This window comes from Chenopodium album, chromosome 10 (genome assembly GCF_948465745.1).
Source record: "Chenopodium album chromosome 10, dcCheAlbu1.1, whole genome shotgun sequence".
In the NCBI taxonomy this organism is placed as follows: Eukaryota; Viridiplantae; Streptophyta; class Magnoliopsida; order Caryophyllales; family Amaranthaceae; genus Chenopodium; species Chenopodium album.
In genome coordinates, this window is record NC_137843.1 from 1,047,424 (window position 1) to 1,067,510 (window position 20,087).

Consider the following 20,087-nt stretch of genomic DNA (forward strand, 5'->3'; position numbering starts at 1 on the left):
AATACTATCAGACATGCTAGAATTTACAGGTGACATGCTGACATAACCCAAAATAGAAGATGGTGAGTTGTGGATATATCGCTTGTAGACAACACAGCAGGGAATCAGGAACAGTACCAAATCTTCCTCATTTCAAAAGATTTCTGCTTATTCTGTTCAATCAAACCTACTTGAAATTTTATTCCAGTTTAACTCTTGATTTACACTTTCGGTGGGCCTTAAAAATTATTTATCCTTTCTTTCAAAAAAAGCAACCAAGAGAATACAGGCAGAAAAGTTGTCAGCTTCCGGTTCCAGACGTTTCCAGTATTAGAAAAAATCTTGAAACATTCACATCTCAATCAAGACTGTTAGAATCATTGAACTCTTTCTTTCACTTTCATTTGATCAGAGAAAACCTGAGAGTTCATAATCAATAAGAAAAAGAAAGGAATAAAAGGAGGCAGTGAAGTTGAATGGCAGTGCAGTATTCGTGTTGTGGTTCACAATTCTTCATACGAATCGCGATATGCTTCATACTGGTAGTGTTTGCTGGGTTGATGTCTGGACTCACCCTGGGACTCATGTCCCTCAGTCTTGTAGACCTTGAAGTAATAGCTAAAGCTGGATCTCCCTCTGATCGTAAAAATGCTGGTAATTTCCACACCTTGTTTCTTTGCTTCGTCTTTAAAGTCGTTAATTAAAAGAATGGTAAAGCCCTGAATCCCTGACGTGATAGTTTGATGAACAGAAAGTTGCAGTATAATTCATTCTTTTAACAGTAGTAAGGTGTTTTTTTTTTTTTTTTTTTGGTATGCAGCAAAGATATTACCTGTTGTCCAGAGACAGCACTTGTTGCTCTGTACCCTCTTAATATGCAATGCAGCTGCCATGGAGGTAATTTACCATAAAGAAAGAGTGTTGAATAAGATCAGTATTTTGGTCTAAATGCAAAAAAGTAAAACTGATAAAAATGACATTGTCGCAGGCCCTTCCAATATTTCTTGACAGTTTGGTTGCAGCCTGGGGTGCTATTCTTCTTTCAGTGACACTGATACTATTGTTTGGTGAGGTGAGATCCCTTTAGCCTATACTAGTAGTACTCTTAACCAAGATTAGAAACCAGACGGATTTAAACTAATATTATGTTGCATTACAGATCATCCCACAAGCTGTTTGCTCACGGTATGGTTTGGCAATTGGTGCTGCTGTTGCCCCTCTTGTTCGAGTTCTTGTCTGGATTTGTTTCCCTGTTGCATATCCGATAAGCAAGGTGATAGAACTAACTCAATATGCTCTCCATTTCTCTCCTTTTTTTTCCCTTCCAAATAACAGGTATATTTCAGAATCCACATACGTCCTTTCCTCATTTTCTCTCCTTTACCAGCTATTGGACCTTTTGTTGGGGAAGAGACACAAAGCAATGTTTCGGCGAGCTGAATTGAAAACTCTAGTTGACTTGCATGGAAATGAGGTAGGCTGCACCTTACTATTTCTTCCTTAATGAACAGAAACCTGGTAAACCAGACAACAAGACATAAGCTGATAATCTATATTCTATACATATGAACAGGCAGGAAAAGGAGGAGAACTTACCCATGATGAGACCACTATCATAGGCGGAGCACTTGGACTCACAGAAAAAACAGCAAGAGATGCTATGACTCCTATAGAAAACACTTTTGCCATCGATATTAATTCTAATCTCGGTAGGTGAACTTTATTATCACAAGATCTCTTTGAAAGTTTGAATCTGATGGAAATGAATATGTCGGGGTCCAAGCAGTTAAATCTCATTTTTTTTTTTTTTTTTTGTAATATGACAGGAATTTGATGAATGTGATAATGGATAAAGGACATAGCAGGGTTCCGGTTTATTATGGGAATCCAACAAATATCATAGGCCTTGTCCTGCTACTTCACTTTTATCTTTGAAGTTGTAAAATTGACAAATCCAGTTTTCACTTCTATGCAGAATTGATTTTGATGATCTTTAGTAAACTTGAAACATGTTGAGAATTTGAGATGCCGTTAAGTTGCAGTAATGAAGCTGTCAGTGACAGCTTCTTGTCAATGCATATTGCTTTCATAAGGATAAATACAAAAAATTCAGGCAGGTGCAGTTTATGTCTTGCCCTCTTACTCCAATGGCTTCATGCCAATGCAGGTGAAGAATTTGCTGAGTATTAACCCAGAAGACAAGGTACCGGTAAAGAATGTCACATTTCGCAAAATCCCAAGGTACAATAGCTTTTTACACAGAAGTAATAAAAGGCTAGAATGTGGCATGCAGCCTGCATGCCATAATACAAATTCTTAGAAAAGAGGTGCCAAGTTTTTATCTCATAATTTAGCTTTCTATCCCAGGGTTTCAGAAAACATGCCTTTGTATGACATACTCAACGAATTCCAAAAAGGCCATAGTCATATGGCTGTTGTTGTTAGAGATAGTGACTCAGAGCTGTCAGGCAGCAAACATCCACAGGAAGGTATGCAATTTACATTTATGCTCTAAAAGTTAATGTCTTAACTCTTAAGTTCTTAACGTCCATCCAATTTATTTTCCTTCCTCGATTATGATAAATTTATAGAACCTTTGAGAGAGGTGAAAGTGGAGAAGGATGGAAAACAACTGCCCCAAGAAAAGAAATTGAGAAGCAAGAGATCACTGAAGAAGTTGAAGAGCTTGCCTAAGACTACTCGTGAATTTCATAGAGAAACTTCTAAAGGAAAAAAGTGGTCAAAAAATGTGGAATCTGAAATTTTGGACATCAAAGAGAAACAACTTTCTGAGCTCTCAGGAGATGGAGAAGCTATCGGCATAATCACGATGGAAGATGTCATAGAAGAACTGCTACAGGTGAGTCACATTATAAAAGCATATAACTATTCAATATATGCCAAGATTCTAAACCTTCTATATTCCTGGTTCTGTTGTATGTGCAGGAGGAAATATATGATGAGACTGATTACAGACGAGAAAATTTATAACACAGGAATCAGGATCAGGTGCTAACATAGCCGCTTTAGTTGCGAGGTTTAATCTTTAACCAGACTTTTTTTTTTTTTGTTTTTGGGTGACAATAAAAAAGAAAATCATGCTGTAATATAATATTCTGGAAGTATTGATACTGATATTTCAAAGTAGTATGACTTCTGTATTTCATTTACAATAATGTACTTTGCTCTTGCAAACAATATCACTAATTCATTCCTTTTATTTTGGTGTAAAAAGGTGGGTTAATTGTTGATGATTTCTGTATTACACAAATGCTAAGTCCAACAGGAATGACCCATAACAGCATAACCACAATGAGAACCTGTGTGAGATTAACAGCATTATGGTTGATGCATCAAAGGTATTACTGAATGAGTAGGGATACGATGCCTATTGAAGACACTTCACAGAGTTCACACACAAAAGCATAAGTTACCAGAACACTAGGAATGGGAATAAAAAAACAAATCAAGCATCACATTTACAAGGGATCAGCATAGAATTAGATTGAGCTGCTGTGGCCATGGAAGAAATAGAAACATGGTTCAACTTTGAGAGCTTTGCTTACCTATGTTATCTAGATCAGCCCAACCCCCAAAATCAGCTCTGATCAGATTATGGCAATTAACAAGAAGTGCAGTTTATTCCCTCAATTGGACAGTAGACTTATTCAGAACTCCAAACATGCATACAGGCGATACAGCCATAAGGATCTGCAATACAGAGAGCCTTCTATACAGGTAAAGCACTCTGAGAAGTCCCTCCCATTGCTCAAGCCAAGCAATGTCAAATCTCCAATATTGCCCAGCAAAAAAAAAAAAAAACCTAGAAAACCAAAAATTATTTCTAATACAGTAAGTAGCATGTCCGTTGGAAAACCTATTTTTATTCAAATTAAAAATTCCTTGACATCCCATCCTCCCTCTTTCCTTATTCACGTTGCTTTACTCTAAAAAAAAGTCCTATAGAACATCCTGCTCCCTCAAAAGACTGATCTAGCCTCTAGGCACAACTAGTACAGAATGCAGTTCTCTTGAGTATTATGTCCAATTATCCATAGAAATGTAGAATATATGCACAATCAAGAGCATATGGGCCTAATACTCTAATTGTCTTGGGATAAGTAGTTGGTAGAACTAAGCTTCACACAGAACCAAGTCAATCAGTATGCAATCCAGAGATTGACTAACAGTCTAAGGAGGTACAGATATCAGCTTTCCTATCTGAGAAATATTTTGAAAGACATAAATGACTTACATTATGACAACAAAAGTTGAAAACGTTGGGTTACAAAATTGACAGAATAGAAGGCATCTTCTTTAAAGGTTCTGAAAATTACATAAAGGTGAAACTAACTTTGATTGAAAAAGTAAACAAGGCATAACAGAAGTTAATGAGTTGTGGTTGGCAAGAAAATGTACCTGATATGGGCTCATGTTTCCAATTTACAAACTCCATCTAAGGTTAGCTTTTAAAGCTCACGCACCATTCATCAAATAACAATGTCAGCTTTACTACGACCTTGGCCCCACTGACGTCGACGAGCCCTCCTCTTTCTTCCATCAGTTTTCGCTTTATCTTTCTCCTTCAAATCCCTCTCTCCCCTTCTTTTGTACATTTTGAAGGTAATCTGTCTATCAGCTGCCATCTTCCTCACTTTTTCTGTTATTTCTGCAGCAATTTGTCTGTTATACAACTTTTTCAGGCCCTTCATTAATTTTGCAAAAGTGCTGGGCTCTGGCATCACATCTGCATCCATCATTTCCAAGCAATAAGAACATGCCTCTTTCACATGCCCCTTTGAGAAGAGTGCATGGATCCAGATTGTCCATGCATAGACATTCAACTCACATCCTTTTACGATGATACAATCCCACACATCTTTAGCTAATTCAAGCTTTTCAGCTCGTAAAAGGGAGTTCAGTAGGTCCTTAAAAGTACCATACTGGGGAGCAGATAAAAGCCCTCTGTTAATCATTTCCTTGAAATAGTCACAAGCTTCGACTAGACAATCCTGCTCAACAAGACCATGAATCATTATAGTGAAGCTATCTTTGCCAGGACTAAGGCTACTTGCCTCCATCTCATTCCAAAGTTCAATTCCTTCTTTTACCTCCCCCAACTTGTATGCCAAACGGATCAAGGTATTGTATATTTTAGTATCTGGAAAGCAGCCGATCTTTTTCATCTCATCCACAAGCTCCTTACACTCTTCAAATTGCTCCTTCTTCTCATGAGCCAAAAGTATATGCAGATAAGTAATTTGATCAGGGGTGTGGCCTCGCTGAAGCATAGTGTCTAGAAGCTCATAGGCTTTATCAATTTTTCTGCACTTGCATAGTCCACTAATCAAGGCATTATAGGTTATGAGATCAGCATCACAACCACTTTTCTCCATGTCATAAAAGACTTGCATTGCTTCCTCGGTTTTCTCCATGGAACAAAGCGCCTGGATCAATACTGTGTAAGATGCTGCATTTGGCTCACAACCCTTCCTCCTCATTTCTTTCAAAAGATCATAAGCATCAGCCATCTTCCCACCCACTGCATACCCGTTAAGCAAATTATTGTAGACTACTATATCTGGTTCAAACCCAGCCTCCCTCATTTGGACCAAGACATGCTTTGCTTCCAACAGTTTCCCTTCTTTACACCATCCATACAGCAAGGAAGTAAAATGCTTGAGGCTTGGTGTAAACCTCATCCTCATATCCTCAAAAAGTGAGGCTGCCTCCTTGACACTACCATTCTTAGCCAACGCATCCAACAAACACCCAAAGACATACTCGTCAGGCTCACACCCGTATTTAGGCATTTCATCTAACACTTCAACCGCCTTCTTAACCATCCTTGCAGAAGCAAACCTTCTCATCAACACAACAAACACATCCGGGGTAATTAACCGCGGACTCTCTCTCCTCATTTCTTCTATTATTGCCCAAACCGTTCCGAATTGCCTCATTTTGGCTAGAGTCCTAACCATGGCCTTATAGACATCATAACTATGCCTGTAACCAGGCTGTTTCGATGCCCATATGAAAAATTGATAAGCTAAATTCCCTGCATCCCCACATCGGTTTAATACCTGTTCTGTTAACCCGAGACGCATAATTATACCAGATTCTTGTAAAGCAAGCTCCAATTTTGGGACCCTAGAGTGGAACTTCCTCAAAATTCGATAAATTTTTTCAACATCAGCCTCAAATTCATCAAATTTACGATCATGGGCAATACTATTTTGTAAATCACTATCCAAATGAACCAATCCAAACCCATTTTTCGGGTTCACAAATTCAGTATTGAATTGGGGAAATTGATTTTGAGGAACTGGGAATTCATTAGAAGGGGAAGAAATATTGGAGAAATTGGCAACAAATGTTAATCCAGCATAGGATTCAAAGGGTACCAATAAAGAAGGGAGACTGTTCTTGCAGAGATACAATGATAATCTACGCATTTTCTCTCTCTTTCAATTTAGCTATGCAGTTTGATATCTATAAAATCAATCAAAAAAATTTAGTTTGAATCCTAGAGTAGAATTAATGGAGTTGAGATACTATTAACACATAAAAGATGACATTTTTACCTGTTCAGGAGTTTAATGGCTTCAGCAAAACTATAACAAATTGCTATTTGCCCTTTCAAATCTTTCTCCAAGTTAGGATCACGAAAGCTGATATAATTAGTTGAAATTTCTGATTTTTCTCTCACTGACAGTTTTCTCTGTTGATTGGGGTTTTAAAAACACTGTTTTCCTTCACGACTTTACAAGAGCACCATGGAAGCCAAACAGAATGAGGTGGTTCAGGTAAGTTGGAGAGTGAAGAGTGAGGGGGCAAAGAGGGCGCCCCAACTAATCTATTTGATAAACAACTGCTGACATTATTAGCGGTTTAATCAGGGTATTTATCAAGGTGGATTAACTTGTATTTTCTCGTAATTTAATTAAATGATATTTTATATTTTTTTTTTTTTTTTTTTTTTTGTTTTTATCACAAGATAAGAGTACATTGCCCAATCAATGTAGGTTATATTTTATGAGCTACATAATCAGTAATAGAGTTACATTTGTGCTTGCTTCCAAGTTGATTTGTAATTGCTCATTATTATAGACTTTGTAAAAAAAAAAAAAGAGTATTGTATGTGATTAATGAAATAGTAATCGTATGAATAGTATGCTTTGTTTTTCTTAAACAATATGAGTAGTATACTTGTTTGGCTTAGATTTAGGCTTGATTCGTGTTTGTCTACAAAACTCAAAAACCAAAAACATACCTCAAAGGAAACAACTATCGGCACCTGCGCAACAGAATTTGACAGATCTACCGATCTCCGATCACAGATCTAGCAAGCTTGAAACTTCATGGACTTCATGGACAGATCTATCGAGTTTCTTTTTTGTTTCTCTCTCATGATTTCGAGTTGCTTTTCTGTTTCTGTTTCTTAACGAAGATGAGAAGATAATTTTAGAGGGGGGTAAAAGCTTAACTCAACTTAACTTGAGTTACCGTGGTTAAGCAGTGACGGAACAAAAAATAACGTTACTATGAGCCGTTACTTTGTTTGATTATGCAAGTTAGCATAATGTCAGCACTTTTATATGGAAAACCATTGTTTATTTAATCTAGACACGACTCCAAAGCTATTTTATTATGAAATTGTCATGTGCTAAACCTTCCAAATTTAACACAGATATAAACTTAGATTTTTGGAAAAAATTTATGTTTAAATTATAAAGGAGCAAACTTTGAGCTATATAGGCCAAAAATTGATGCCCAAACGCGCCAAATTTGCGGCGTAGGAGATGTGTTTGATAACTATGATTAGCATTAATGTTAAGAATATATGGGGCAGTGACCTATCGTTACTAATACTAGTAGGTGTGATTAGCTCTTGACTCATGCAACAAGCTGATGAATTTGGTATGCCACACCCAAAGAGCCAAAGTTGTAGCACAGGACGCCGCAAAACAACTCATAAAACTCAACTCCCAATTGTCAAAACTTACCCGCTCAAATCGTCACCATGATTGTCTCTCTCTTTTCCTGCAACTCCATTCATCTGATGGCTTGAACCCAGATCATTATTCTCTCTCTTCTGCTCTTACTGCCTCTGCCAACATACCCAACTCCAGATTTGGAAACCAAATTCATGCTCATGCCATTTTCACTGGACTTAAAGCTTTCCCCCATGTCTCAAACACTCTCCTTTCACTCTATGCCAAAACTGAGGACTTGGGTTCTGTTAGAACTGTCTTTGCTGAACTGGGTAACCCTGATAATTACTCTTGGACTACTTTGTTATCTGCATATACTAAGTTGGGTCAGGTTGATTATGCCTGCCAACTGCTTGATGAAATGCCTGTGAGAGATGTTGCGCCTTGGAATGCTGTCATTACTGGTTGTTCTGAAATTGGGTATGATGATATTGCATTTAAATTGTTTGGGAGAATGCATCTGTTGGGTGTGAGGCATGACAATTACACTTTTGCTTGTGTTCTTAGCTTGTGTTCTGCTGTCGAATTACATGGCTTTGGGAAGCAAGTGCATTCGTTGGTGTTTAAGAGTGGGTGTTTGGGTTGGAGCTCGGTGGTGAATTCTTTGCTTACAATGTATTTTAACTCTGGAAATTCCATTGATGCTCGTAAAGTTTTTGAAGATGCAGATGGAATGGTGCGCGATGTGATTACCTATAATGCAATGATCAATGGGCTAGCAAGTCTTGAGAGGAAAGAAGAGGCTTTGGTAATATTTCAAGAAATGTCAGAGGCTCGATTAAGACCTACTGAATTAACTTTTGTGAGCCTTTTGAGCTCGGGTTTGGTTCTCGACATGTGCCTCCAGTTACATGCTCAGGCTGTAAAGGCAGGTTATGAACCTTGCACAGCTGTGAGCAATGCTGCCATGGCCATGTATGCTGAGCATGGGCTGTTAGATTCTGTTAGAAAAATATTTGAGAAATTGGAAGTGAAGGATGTCATTTCATGGAACACTATGATAGCTGGATATGCTCATAACAATGATATTCAATTAGCAATCTTAACTTACATGAAAATGCAGAGGATTGGTTTTGTTCCAGACGAGTATACAATCGGAGCCCTCTTAGCTAGCTCAGGTAGCTTAGAAATTGTCCAGATGATCTATGCTCTTGTGCTGAAAAATGGGCTCAGTTTAGCAAGTGAAGTTATTAATGCTTTGGTGTCTGCATGCTCTAAGCTAGGTGACATTGATCTGGCCTGTCAAATATTCTGCAGCATGCACTCCAAGAATCTGATTACCTGGAATGCAATTATTTCAGGATTCTTGCTAAATGGATACCCTGTGCAAGCTCTTGAACTGTTTCTTCAGCTACAGAAATCAAAAATCAGACCAGATGTATACACTTTAACTATTGTATTGAGCATCTGCTCCAGTGTTTCAGCCTTAAGTCATGGAAAGCAGGTCCATTGCTACATCCTAAGACGTTTATTTCTAAATGAAATTTCCTTGGGAAATGGCCTCATCACCATGTATGCAAAATGTGGGCTCCTGAATTGGTCTGTTAAGGTATTTAAATGCATGAGCGCAAAGAACATTGTGAGTTGGAATGCTATCATCTCTGCATTAGCACAATATGGAGAAGGGAAACAAGCTGTCAGGTACTTCACATTAATGCATAATGAGGTTGGGCTTAAACCTGACCAAGCCACTTTTACTGCTGTTTTATCTGCTTGCTGCCGTACTGGTCTAATTTGCGATGGCATTCGCATATTTAATGCAATGATCAATGGTTATGGGTTGGAACCTGGAGTAGACCACTTTTCTTGCCTTGTAGACCTTTTAGGGCGAGCTGGATACATTGATGAGATGGAGAGACTAATTGAGAGTGAGGATTACAAGGCTAATCCCAATATTTGGTGGACTCTGTTTAGTGCATGTGCATTCTATGGAAACGTAAGGCTGGGAAGGATTGTTGCTGGGTTGCTTCTTCAATCTGAGAAAAACGACCCGGCAGTTTATGTATTGCTGTCAAATATTCATGCAAATGCTGGACAATGGGAAGATGCAGCTCAAGTTAGGGAATTGATGAAAACAGTTAGAGTTATAAAGCAACCTGGGTGCAGTTGGATCAAGCCATAGCAATGTCTAAAAATCAACTTGACAAAAAAGATACTGTTGTTGAGCTATGCATCTAGAAAAGCCTTAAGTCACCTTTCATCTGAAAGTGAAGTAAGCGTAATTACACTATCATCTTTTAACACAACTTTGTTAGCGCCATCTCCAGCTGCAGAATATTGACTCGAATGTTCTGATATTTAGTTTGTGGTGGTTTCAGTAGATAGTGAACAAAAAAAAAATCAGAGCTCTTAATACAGAAAATTCAAGAGGAAAGAAGAAGGCCTTGGACAATCAAACTTGATGAGGAGCTTGAAACATTCATCTGTAAGTCTAATTGAATGATTCAACTGTAAATGCATTGTAATAAACATTTATGTATAAAACAGATAATCAAAGAAGAGGCTTCAAGTTGCTTGACTGGATTCTGCATCACACTGCTACATGATCCGGAACCCCAAAGGCCAAAGCGGATTTCTCCCTTACAAATTCTTGATCTGCTACTTGGTTTTTTGAGAGACATCGTTTCCAGCAACAGATGCTTTCCCCTGGGACAGAATTCAATGCAAACCTATCAGGCTGATTAGAAGAGCACCAACAAGTAATATTGTGATTATTCTATGTTTGTTAGCATACAGAGTTGTTAATGATATGTGAGGGGGTAGAAATCGAAATTATTAAAGTTATTGCTTATGTCCCCTACGTTCTTAGAATATGTAGAAAACTTAAGGGTCTTGTAGACTGGCATCGAATATGAGCAAGAACCTGATTCTGACAAAACGAACTACAGTTACATTTAGAAGCTATGATTTAGCCCAGATCAACCTTTTTTACTCTAAACTATTTACAACCTGTTTGAAACTGTCAGTGGTAATTATGATAATAAATTTTCAAGTATGTCCATCCACACTAAAATGTCTGCAAAGTATTTTTCCTCATGATCATAACCATTCACTACCATTTTAGAGTTAGATGGTATTGAGTGTGTTACTGTGAAAAAAACATATGTTTGGGAGTGAAACTTCCTTACTATTATAGACATTAGCAAGAGAATAACTCATAAATTAACCCTTCTGATATTTCTTGCCACCGGACAAACGACCCAATAAAATATAAATACGGCTCTAAAACATTCTTACCTCTTCAAGCAACCGGATCCGATCTTTCCGATCATGATTTGCCGCAGGAATTAGCTTGGCAAGTACATTATGCAAAACAGTTCTATTCGCTGATATTCCAATGAAAGAGCACATGACGAAGATAATTATGGCTGCCCACAAAGAGCTACGCGCTATAGCAGAATAGATACCAGTCATAAATGCCACCATCGTGCCATATAGGGCTTGCATGAGTATAACCACACTACGATCAACCAATAAATATGACATATCGCGTTCAGAAACCATAGACCATATCAAGCAGAATAAGACCAGCATGGATGCACACATAGCATATGCATCTGCTAGTAAAAATACTAAAAATGCTGCTTTCTTTGCTAAAATGGCATCTCCATTTGCATTATTAAGGCCACCAGGGAGCGTAAATCCAGCTGCAAATGTGATTGTTGCCAACAGAGCTGCGACTACAGAAAGTGTGTTTCGCATTTGATCCAGATTCGTCCCAGTTTGAATATATGTTGTTTTCAAGTATGGATTTACTTTGATCTGTTTGCACATTCTAGCCTGCAAGTAATCACGTTTCTTACTGTTTTAGCTCCATCAACAGGAAAGTTAAAATTAGTTCTTAGATACAGGATACATACCCAGTCTTCATTTTCTTTGCAAAACTTGGCAAGCAAATCCATGGCAGTTGTACCATGATAATCCTCTATGTTACGCTCTACCCCATTATCATTGAGCAGTGTCTTAGCCAGAAGCATGTCTTTCCTTTCTAGTGCTCGATGCAAAGGCGTTGCACCCCCATGATCTGTTGTATTCTTAAGCTCTGCAATTGATGGATTCTTCAAGAAGTTCATGTAATCTTTGTAAGTTGGCAATTTTATGTGGTGCAAAGGAGTGTCATTTTGTTCACGGAAAATCTTTTGAAGATCATGACAATTGTCAATGAAGGCAATTACAGCTGATGTCTCATCTCTCTCACATGCTGTAATCCAATCAAATGGTTCCTTTTGGATCGAAGAAGGGTTCAACAACAAATCTACAAGCCACGGAACATGAGCTTCTTTGGCTTCGGCAAGGGCAGTTCTTCCCTTATCATCAGGCGAGTTAATCCACCAAAATTTTCCAAGCAACCATCTGCCAGTTTTCTCTTTGTTCACAATTCTATCAAGCTATTAGAGAATTGTAAAAGCTAGAATTTTCAAATACCTATGTATACAGAACATCTACTTCGGCAGTTTATTCAAAGTAGAACAACTAACAATTTCTCCAACAAATACGAGTAGAAGAATAGTTATAACAGTAATTTAATTATATTACCTGAACAGAATCGTAGCAAGTGAAGCACTGTAACTCCATCATTGCGACGCAGCATGCTGTAACGAGGATTCTGATTACTCAAAATCTCTTCTATAACCTGTTCAAATCCTGAAGCAACAGCAAGGAGGAGGGGGCTCTCACCCTTATTGTTAAGAATCTCACATAATGTTGAATCCAACGATAAAAAATGCAACGCAATTTGTTCACTATGTTTTGAAGATAAAGCAATGTGCAAAGGCGTATCCCCATTTTTATTCTTTGTTTTCCAAGGAGGGCAATCAGGCAACTCAGATGGCTCGCCTGCTCCTACTTCCTGCTGGTAACCACGTACAAGCACTTGTCCAATATCGGCATTTTTGGACTTAGCTGCAATATGCAATGGACTGTCACCATCTTTATTATCTGTTATGCTGTACATTAAATCCCTGAAGAATGTTAGTGGACCAACTCAACCAAAAGCTTAAGCTGATGGTTGAGGCCCAGGAATATGTTTTATACTCTATCACTCCCCCTCACATGAAAGGCCCTTTGGGCTTGAAATGTGGATGCAACACAGGCCCACCCAAACCTGGTGCGAATTAATTCCACTTTGAAGGAGGGGTGGATGAGATTTGAACTCGTGACCTTTGTGTCACGCTGGCTCTTGATACCATGTTAGTGGACCAACTCAACCAAAAGCTTAAGCTGATGGTTGAGGCCCAGGAATATGTTTTACACTCTATCAAAGACTTTGGTTCTTACAACAGGAAAATCACCCTCTAAGATCAAGTTAAAGGGCCAAACTTCTGCTGTTTCTGCCCATTGGTGAAGCACATTAAATCCTTTATTATCAACTGCGTCAAAATGATCTAGATTCTTCTCCAGCAGCAATCTCAAAACATTTTCTGTCATTCACAAAGTCTCCTATCAGATAGAACTCATACAAGCAATAATTTTCTATACATATAAATATAATAGAGCTAGCTAGGCCAAACAGATCAATTACTAGATTAAGTTATTAATCCATTAATCTCTAATGCATCAATCTAGAAGCAAGAATTAGAAGCCAATGCATATGGATGAGTGGATGACAAACCTGAGCATTTAGGTGCAAAATGAAGAGGAGTAGAACCATCTTGTCCGCTATTACTATAAGAGGAGGATATCAAGATCTTCTCAGCAACTGAGTTCAGTCCTCTTTGGACAGCTAGGAAAAGCGGGCTGTTCCCCTCATCATCTACCATGGCACAAAGTAATTCCGTATCCATTGACAATATCTCCATTGCACTTTCCTCATTAGGCTTGATTCCAATGGCAACATGCAAAGGGGTCTTTTTCGACTTGGAAAGTCCTAACCACGGTTTGCTAAGATGCTGATCATTACTATCACTGTTGCTAGGTGGCTTGGTCTCTAAACCAGAATTTGATTTGTAGAAGCCAAGGATGAGTCGGACAATTTCAAGATCACCCACCCAGGTTGCAACAAGAAGAGGATTCCAACCGTTAAAGTTGGATTGGGTGAAGAGTACTTGTTGAACCTCCGTTGGTAATCTTTCCATTGCTTCTCTGAAAAACTCCACCTTTTTTGTAAACGCAGCAAGATGAAAGATATTGCCTCCAACATAATTATTATCTGATGGGGTGTATTCAGAAAGAAAGTAACCTGTTGGTTTCGAGTCAACAGCTCGTTTCAGAAATCCTACATCTCCTGAGAATGCCGCCTCCTTTAGCTCTGGGTCCATTGATAATTTTGAATTTTTGATATTGCTACTGCCATACACCCTCACTGCATACATACACTAACCAAGATCTCCTTAATAAATTAATATATTCAGCATCTCCTTAATAAACAAGACTTGTTTATTGTTTTTATGGGAATAGCAACAATTAAAAAAACACGTTACTCTGTTAGTTAATGATATCATCTTTTCACAACTTGCAACAATTTTTAATATTATTGGTTGACAAAATATAGACTAAGAACCAGCAAGTAGTAAACTAGTACGAGTAATATTATATACTTAAAACCATACTGTTGGATCCAAAAAATAAATAAAAATAAATATACATATAAAACAAGTTCATGAATCATAGGCTTGATAATCATGAATGAAGTTCAATAAATAGGAGTGGTATCTTAATACAACTATCTCCTGTTTGCTTTCAATAGCAGCTTAAAAAGAACAAGCCTGATTAACTTTCATAGAGACTAGTATATTCAGCACCATAGCAGGCAATTCTGGATGCGGAAACTATCTTCTTTACTGTTTTGGAAACATCACTTTACATGCATACGCCTATGATATGCTGGAACAGTTGCAGGGAAAAACATCTGCCTCAGTCCCTCTGCCTTCATTATAGGAAAGATGATCCCGGCTGCACCCTGCAACAGAGATTAACGGTATTCTCAATCAGCTTGGCAATGGAAATATGTAGTACTTTTCGTTGACCATAGATAGCAGAAGGAAGGGAAACAAAAAGGTAGCCACACAACTATGAAGGTTCTCACGATCACGAGGGGGAATCAAAGTCTTTGGCAGTCATTCCAGCTAAGCTAAGGTAAAATAAACAGCTACGGATTGGAGTATTTAAATTTGGCTACTAGTATTTAAAGGAAATTGTTTAGGTGCTACTGGTCTGGAATGGAAGCGCTCCTCCTACTGGTGAACATGTTTTTTAATTTCTAATTTTGTCTCTGTCCATAAGCTGATAATCACCTACTAGAATCTGATGCCAACATAAAGATAATGACCTTTAATTTTGGTTTGCATTTTTCATCTAGTTCAACAGCTAGTTTTACCAAAACAATTGCTAATTTGACAGATTTTAACTTCAACTAGTAATAACCCCCTTTTTACTTATAACTTTGAAGATACTTATCAGCAAGGTTTGCCAAATAGAGCATAAATTCAGCTGCAATTTGCTACAAAAACACGTGTAACATGAGACTAAAATCTGACTACATTTGGAGAAGAGATGTCATACCGATAGCAATCTTACGCCAAGCCAAAGTCCCTTTATTGAAGGAAAAGGAATCAACAGGCGACCAACACCATATATAGCCACAGCAAAGAAGTGCGCTACTAAGCTCAATGGCCGAGGATTTAGACCAGAGAGTAAAGCAATTGGGCCATTTGAGAACACTCCTCCAAGGCTTAAATAGTCAAAGCAAGCCTCACGCATTTCCTTGTGAGCTTCGTCAGGTGAAGCACAAAACACCTTATACAGGGCACCTGCCAAAGTGTTGATTGTTGATGCCACAGGCTGCAAGAAAGGTTGATATTTAATATTTATTAGTATATCAAGTTTGAGTATATTAATCCAGTTTAAACACACGCACACACATTTTCAATTTGAGTATATCATGTAATTGCGTGTGCGTGCATGTAATTGTTGTCATGTTTACATGATGCATGCATATACCTTACGCAAGGTGTAAAAAGACTCCAGATAATGGCACAACGAATCTGCATCATTTAGGTCCTTCAAAGGCCTCAGAAGGTCTCGGAGTACAACAATATCAGACAATGCCACTGTCATCCCACCTCCAGTTAAAGGATGTCGCATGTTGAAAGCATCGCCCATTAGTAAGGCTCCAGGAGTAGGCTGAGGAATAGCAGGCATGCTTCTATTAGGCATTGTTCTTATATTCCCCTTGTCAACTGCTGCTACAAATGAATCTCTAATTTCAGCAGGAACCTGAAGCAGTAACATGACTTGTTGGAATCATAAAGCCAGAAGGATTAAATTACCAAATGAAAAGAACCAAATAGCATATATATATCCACCACACCTGAGGCGCCACCACCGTCTTCAGATACTTGGCCATTTCACCGTTAGCAATAGAAGGCAACTTGTCCCCTGCTGGTACATCAACCAAGCAACGGACTTCAGTACTACTAATAGGGTAAAACAAAACAGGTGAGGGGTCCGCTAAAATAACATGTCCATGATTTGCGTAAGGCAATTGGCAGTTCTCCAGCACCAACCCCACAAAGTGTGAGGGCACTTCAACCTATGAAATGAGACAACACAGTAAGCAAGAGAAGCATCTAACAGGGAAAAGCAAACACTAAAATATAATTTGTTCGGTAAATTTGAATTAAATCCTGAAGTTAAAAGACGTACAAGAAAGATTATACAGAGTATCGATGACCATAGTCAACACTTTAAGAAGAAACTATCACCTTTGGTGAACAAAGAGAACGTCTCAGATTCGAGAAGCAACCATCACAGACGACTGTGAGAGGTGCACAGACCTTCAACTCCTCACCATTCTTGGTCTTGTAGTGAACCCCCTTGACTATTCCCTTTTCCTCAAGCAATGATGTAACTGTTCCTTGTTCCAACCGCACACTGGAACAAATTACAAGGAAATGGAGATTCGGCAATTAGTGCAAAAGATAATGCAATCGCAAACCTTTTGTTCAACAAAACAAAGTAAACACAGAGAAGAAAAAACCAAGTACTTGGGAAGAGAAGCAGCCTTTTCTCTCATCCTCTGTATGAAACGTCCATTGTGAAAGCTCCTCCCAGACACATCTGAATGGAACTGTTCCAAGGGATAAGACAGTCTTATGTTCTTCCCTTCTTTGAAAAGACCATATCCAACCACCCTCTGTGCATCAATATTTCCAACGCAATCTGAAACTCAGAGTGAGATGAATAAATACAGTGAAAAACTCCAAACCACTTGCTGAAAATAATTGAAGGTAAATACTCTGGAACACGTTAATGCAGGACTCTATTATTAAAACACAACCAGATTCTGTGCATACCCTCAAGGCCCAATTCAATCAATTTTAAGTATCCTCCTGGCTGTAAAAGCTCCCCAACTATTCTGTCAGGTTCACTTAAGTCTCTTTCAATCACATGAACACGCCGACCATCCTGCAATCACTGCAAAAGTCTAGATCAGGAAAGAGGAGGAGAAAAGATAACAAGTAATACTTACGTTTTACACAGATAGTCCTCGTTTGACAGTAGAATTTGATAATTTTGACTATAAGGTTTTCTAAGTTATTTCATGTAATCAGTCAATATATACTTTTTTTCCAACTTAAAAATCAAAGTTAGCAAATTTAGATTACAAAAATTGATTGGAAAACATACCAAAAGAGAAGAGAAAATAACTGGCAATTTCTTACTTTTACAATTCTAAGCATACCCTAAGGCAAGAACCAAGAAATTTTGCGGTTTTAAGTTTTAATCCTAAAAAAGTCAAAGTATCTGTCTTCAAAATAAATTATAGCCAATAAGCAAAATACAGCACAAAAGTAAAGTGCATAAAACAAGATACTTTAGCCCATATATAAACTGCAAAAATACATGACTTGAAATATCCAAGATTAACCTTATAGGTGCAATAAAATATTCTATCTTCCATTTCACTTTATGACATCACTCCTTTAAAGCTGACTGAGGGAGCTAATAACATCCCCATATGCAACCAGAGAAGGTAAACAATCTGTTTAAGCGTTTGCACTACCTTAATGTAGTCTTTAGGCCAACCTACGACAATCCTAGATCTCACACAATGAGGAATCTTCCCTTACATGCAATCATGTATATACCCAAACATTGAAGAAAAGAAAATCATACCAATTCTACAAAGCTCTCCTTGTCTTGAATTTCAGCTCTAGGGCATCAAACTTGCTCAATGGCAAAACACTTGCAACAACACACTAAAACTTAGAAACTCCTAAGTGATCCACAACTTCTAGTCTTTAACAACCAACAATTCTTGAACTTAAGCAAGTAGCCTCCAAGAAATAATTAAAAAAGTAACTGAGCTTAGAATTGTAGCAAACCTTAATTTGTTATAGGAAAAGGGTCGATTATAAGAATACGCAAATAATGGTACAATTTGGCCATAGATTATATCCATCATTATTCACCAGTAAAATGAAGCAAAACGTATGCAGCTTTTCTCAATGATTCTAACTCTGGTGATGGTTATAGAACCAAAAATACAGCAAGAACATGCTTCAGAGTCTTCTATTCTATACAGTAGACAATTCTTTGCTTTTGCAAACAAAATAAGTTCCAATAAGTTCAGATAATAAGTTGATGACAGCGCACTCTAGTCCCTATTGATCATAACTACAGTTGTGACAAAGGCAACAAATGTCTTCTAATGTTTGTTCTAGACTAAATTTGCAAGAGAAATGCAGAACCTTGACATCACCTAAACTAACGAGCTATTTTAATCCCAAATATCCAAAACATTCAAAAAATTGAAAAGTGTTACTTCCTTAGTCTATCTCATATTGTTCAGATGCTATCATTGTAACAAGGACCACAAACCATTCTTAGCAACTAGAGATGAGGTCACGCGCACTGAAATCCTATTTAATCTCACTCAAGCTTACCTAAATGCTAAATCTTGAACACAAATTTTAAACCCAAAACTTGAAATTGCTACTTAAAACATTATATAATTGGGTTTGACTCGAACACTGATACCCCCAATGAATTGTTTCAAAGTATTATAACCCAAATTGAAACCGACTAACTCAACCCATTTGACTAGATGAATATTATATTGGGAATTTTGTATGCTACTAGAACAGTCCAACGGATTAAACAATTGAATATAAGGAAGCTAAATCCAGAAATTGCACGGTCTCCTATAACAACAATAATCAATTGAAACTAAGAGTTAAAAAAACAATCAAATCCCATGTGAGTTCAGAACCTCTCTAGTAGATTACAAGTGGAAATTTATATCCAGAAAAACTCAACCACGCAGCTCAAACAACAATTTGACTGGCAAACAACATAACTCCAAATTTTATTTAAAAAAAAAAAAAAAAAAAAAAAAAAAAAAAAAAAAGGAAAAGGAAATTAATTGTAGTATAAGCATCACCTTAGCAAGGGTATAAGCAAGAGCAGCGCCAGCAACGCCAGCGCCGACGATGATGACGTCAGGTCCGTCGGAAACAGAGCTAACTTCATCAGAATTCCGAACAGATTCCGAGCGAATTCCGGCGGAATTTAGTCCATCTTTTCTCTTGCTCTTAGATTTTGAGTCACGGAAAAGCGAGAAGAAGAGAACAAACCCTAGGAGAGAGACTATGGAAATCCCAACAATGTACTGATCAAAAACCACCATTTTTGATACAAAATCAAATTTTCCGAATTTAATTGCTCTCCTCTTAACCTTGTTCTTGATATTATAAGTACAATTATTATTAATTTCTCCAGAAAATGGGAATGTAGTTATAGCAGATGATTTAAAGGAGAGAGAAATTGAGAAAGATGAATGATTGAAAAGTAGGGATTTGGATTTGTGGTGGAGATGAAGAAGAGAGACAGTTGAAGAAGAAGACGTTAAAGGGTTAGATTTAATATTGGGAAAAAAAGGGGGTTTCATTTAATTTCCTCCAAAATTATGGTTAGGTTGTAGTTGTATGCGTGTTGTGTTATACACCATGGGTGTGTTTTCCTTTCGCGGGTTATTCAGGTGACTGTTTTTCACTTTTGAATTACACTCTTTCGTATTCGATTCCTTAGTAAATGATCCGTTTTATTTACGTGATTTTTACTTATGGAGTATAATTTTGATTTCTTAATTCTACCCTTTTTGTTCTATACCAA

The 20,087-nt window shown here is 37.7% G+C and overlaps 4 protein-coding genes and 1 pseudogene across 5 annotated transcripts; 2 read left to right on the forward strand and 3 right to left on the reverse strand.

Moving 5' to 3' along the window:
* The first annotated feature begins 302 nt into the window (after positions 1-302).
* On the forward strand, positions 303-3,769 carry LOC145561847 (DUF21 domain-containing protein At2g14520-like). The gene is made up of 12 exons (XM_081621966.1): positions 303-633; positions 800-876; positions 968-1,051; positions 1,139-1,252; positions 1,367-1,453; positions 1,553-1,692; positions 1,806-1,887; positions 2,043-2,048; positions 2,147-2,220; positions 2,347-2,468; positions 2,571-2,839; positions 2,926-3,769. Exons 1-12 carry the CDS (start codon positions 456-458, stop codon positions 2,968-2,970), a joined length of 1,278 nt encoding a protein of 425 aa, XP_081478092.1. The 5' UTR covers positions 303-455; the 3' UTR covers positions 2,971-3,769.
* On the reverse strand, positions 906-6,799 carry LOC145561846 (putative pentatricopeptide repeat-containing protein At5g65820 pseudogene; annotated as a pseudogene). The gene is made up of 3 exons (XR_014094229.1): positions 6,564-6,799; positions 4,399-6,471; positions 906-1,494 (listed from the first exon to the last, which is right to left on the reverse strand). The product of XR_014094229.1 is annotated as a putative pentatricopeptide repeat-containing protein At5g65820 pseudogene (transcript).
* Positions 6,800-7,890: 1,091 nt separating this feature from the next.
* LOC145561848 (pentatricopeptide repeat-containing protein At3g49740-like) lies at positions 7,891-10,129 on the forward strand. The gene has a single exon (XM_081621967.1). The coding sequence runs from the start codon at positions 7,891-7,893 to the stop codon at positions 10,093-10,095; it is 2,205 nt and encodes a 734-aa protein (XP_081478093.1). The 3' UTR covers positions 10,096-10,129.
* On the reverse strand, positions 10,129-14,424 carry LOC145561850 (uncharacterized). The gene is made up of 6 exons (XM_081621969.1): positions 13,585-14,424; positions 13,225-13,393; positions 12,510-12,934; positions 11,834-12,339; positions 11,211-11,753; positions 10,129-10,619 (listed from the first exon to the last, which is right to left on the reverse strand). Exons 1-6 carry the CDS (start codon positions 14,282-14,284, stop codon positions 10,572-10,574), a joined length of 2,391 nt encoding a protein of 796 aa, XP_081478095.1. The 5' UTR covers positions 14,285-14,424; the 3' UTR covers positions 10,129-10,571.
* Positions 14,425-14,479: 55 nt separating this feature from the next.
* On the reverse strand, positions 14,480-19,864 carry LOC145561849 (squalene epoxidase 3-like). The gene is made up of 8 exons (XM_081621968.1): positions 19,357-19,864; positions 17,267-17,378; positions 16,958-17,132; positions 16,676-16,844; positions 16,282-16,503; positions 15,912-16,187; positions 15,474-15,752; positions 14,480-14,871 (listed from the first exon to the last, which is right to left on the reverse strand). Exons 1-8 carry the CDS (start codon positions 19,861-19,863, stop codon positions 14,767-14,769), a joined length of 1,845 nt encoding a protein of 614 aa, XP_081478094.1. The 5' UTR covers position 19,864; the 3' UTR covers positions 14,480-14,766.
* Positions 19,865-20,087: the final 223 nt, after the last annotated feature.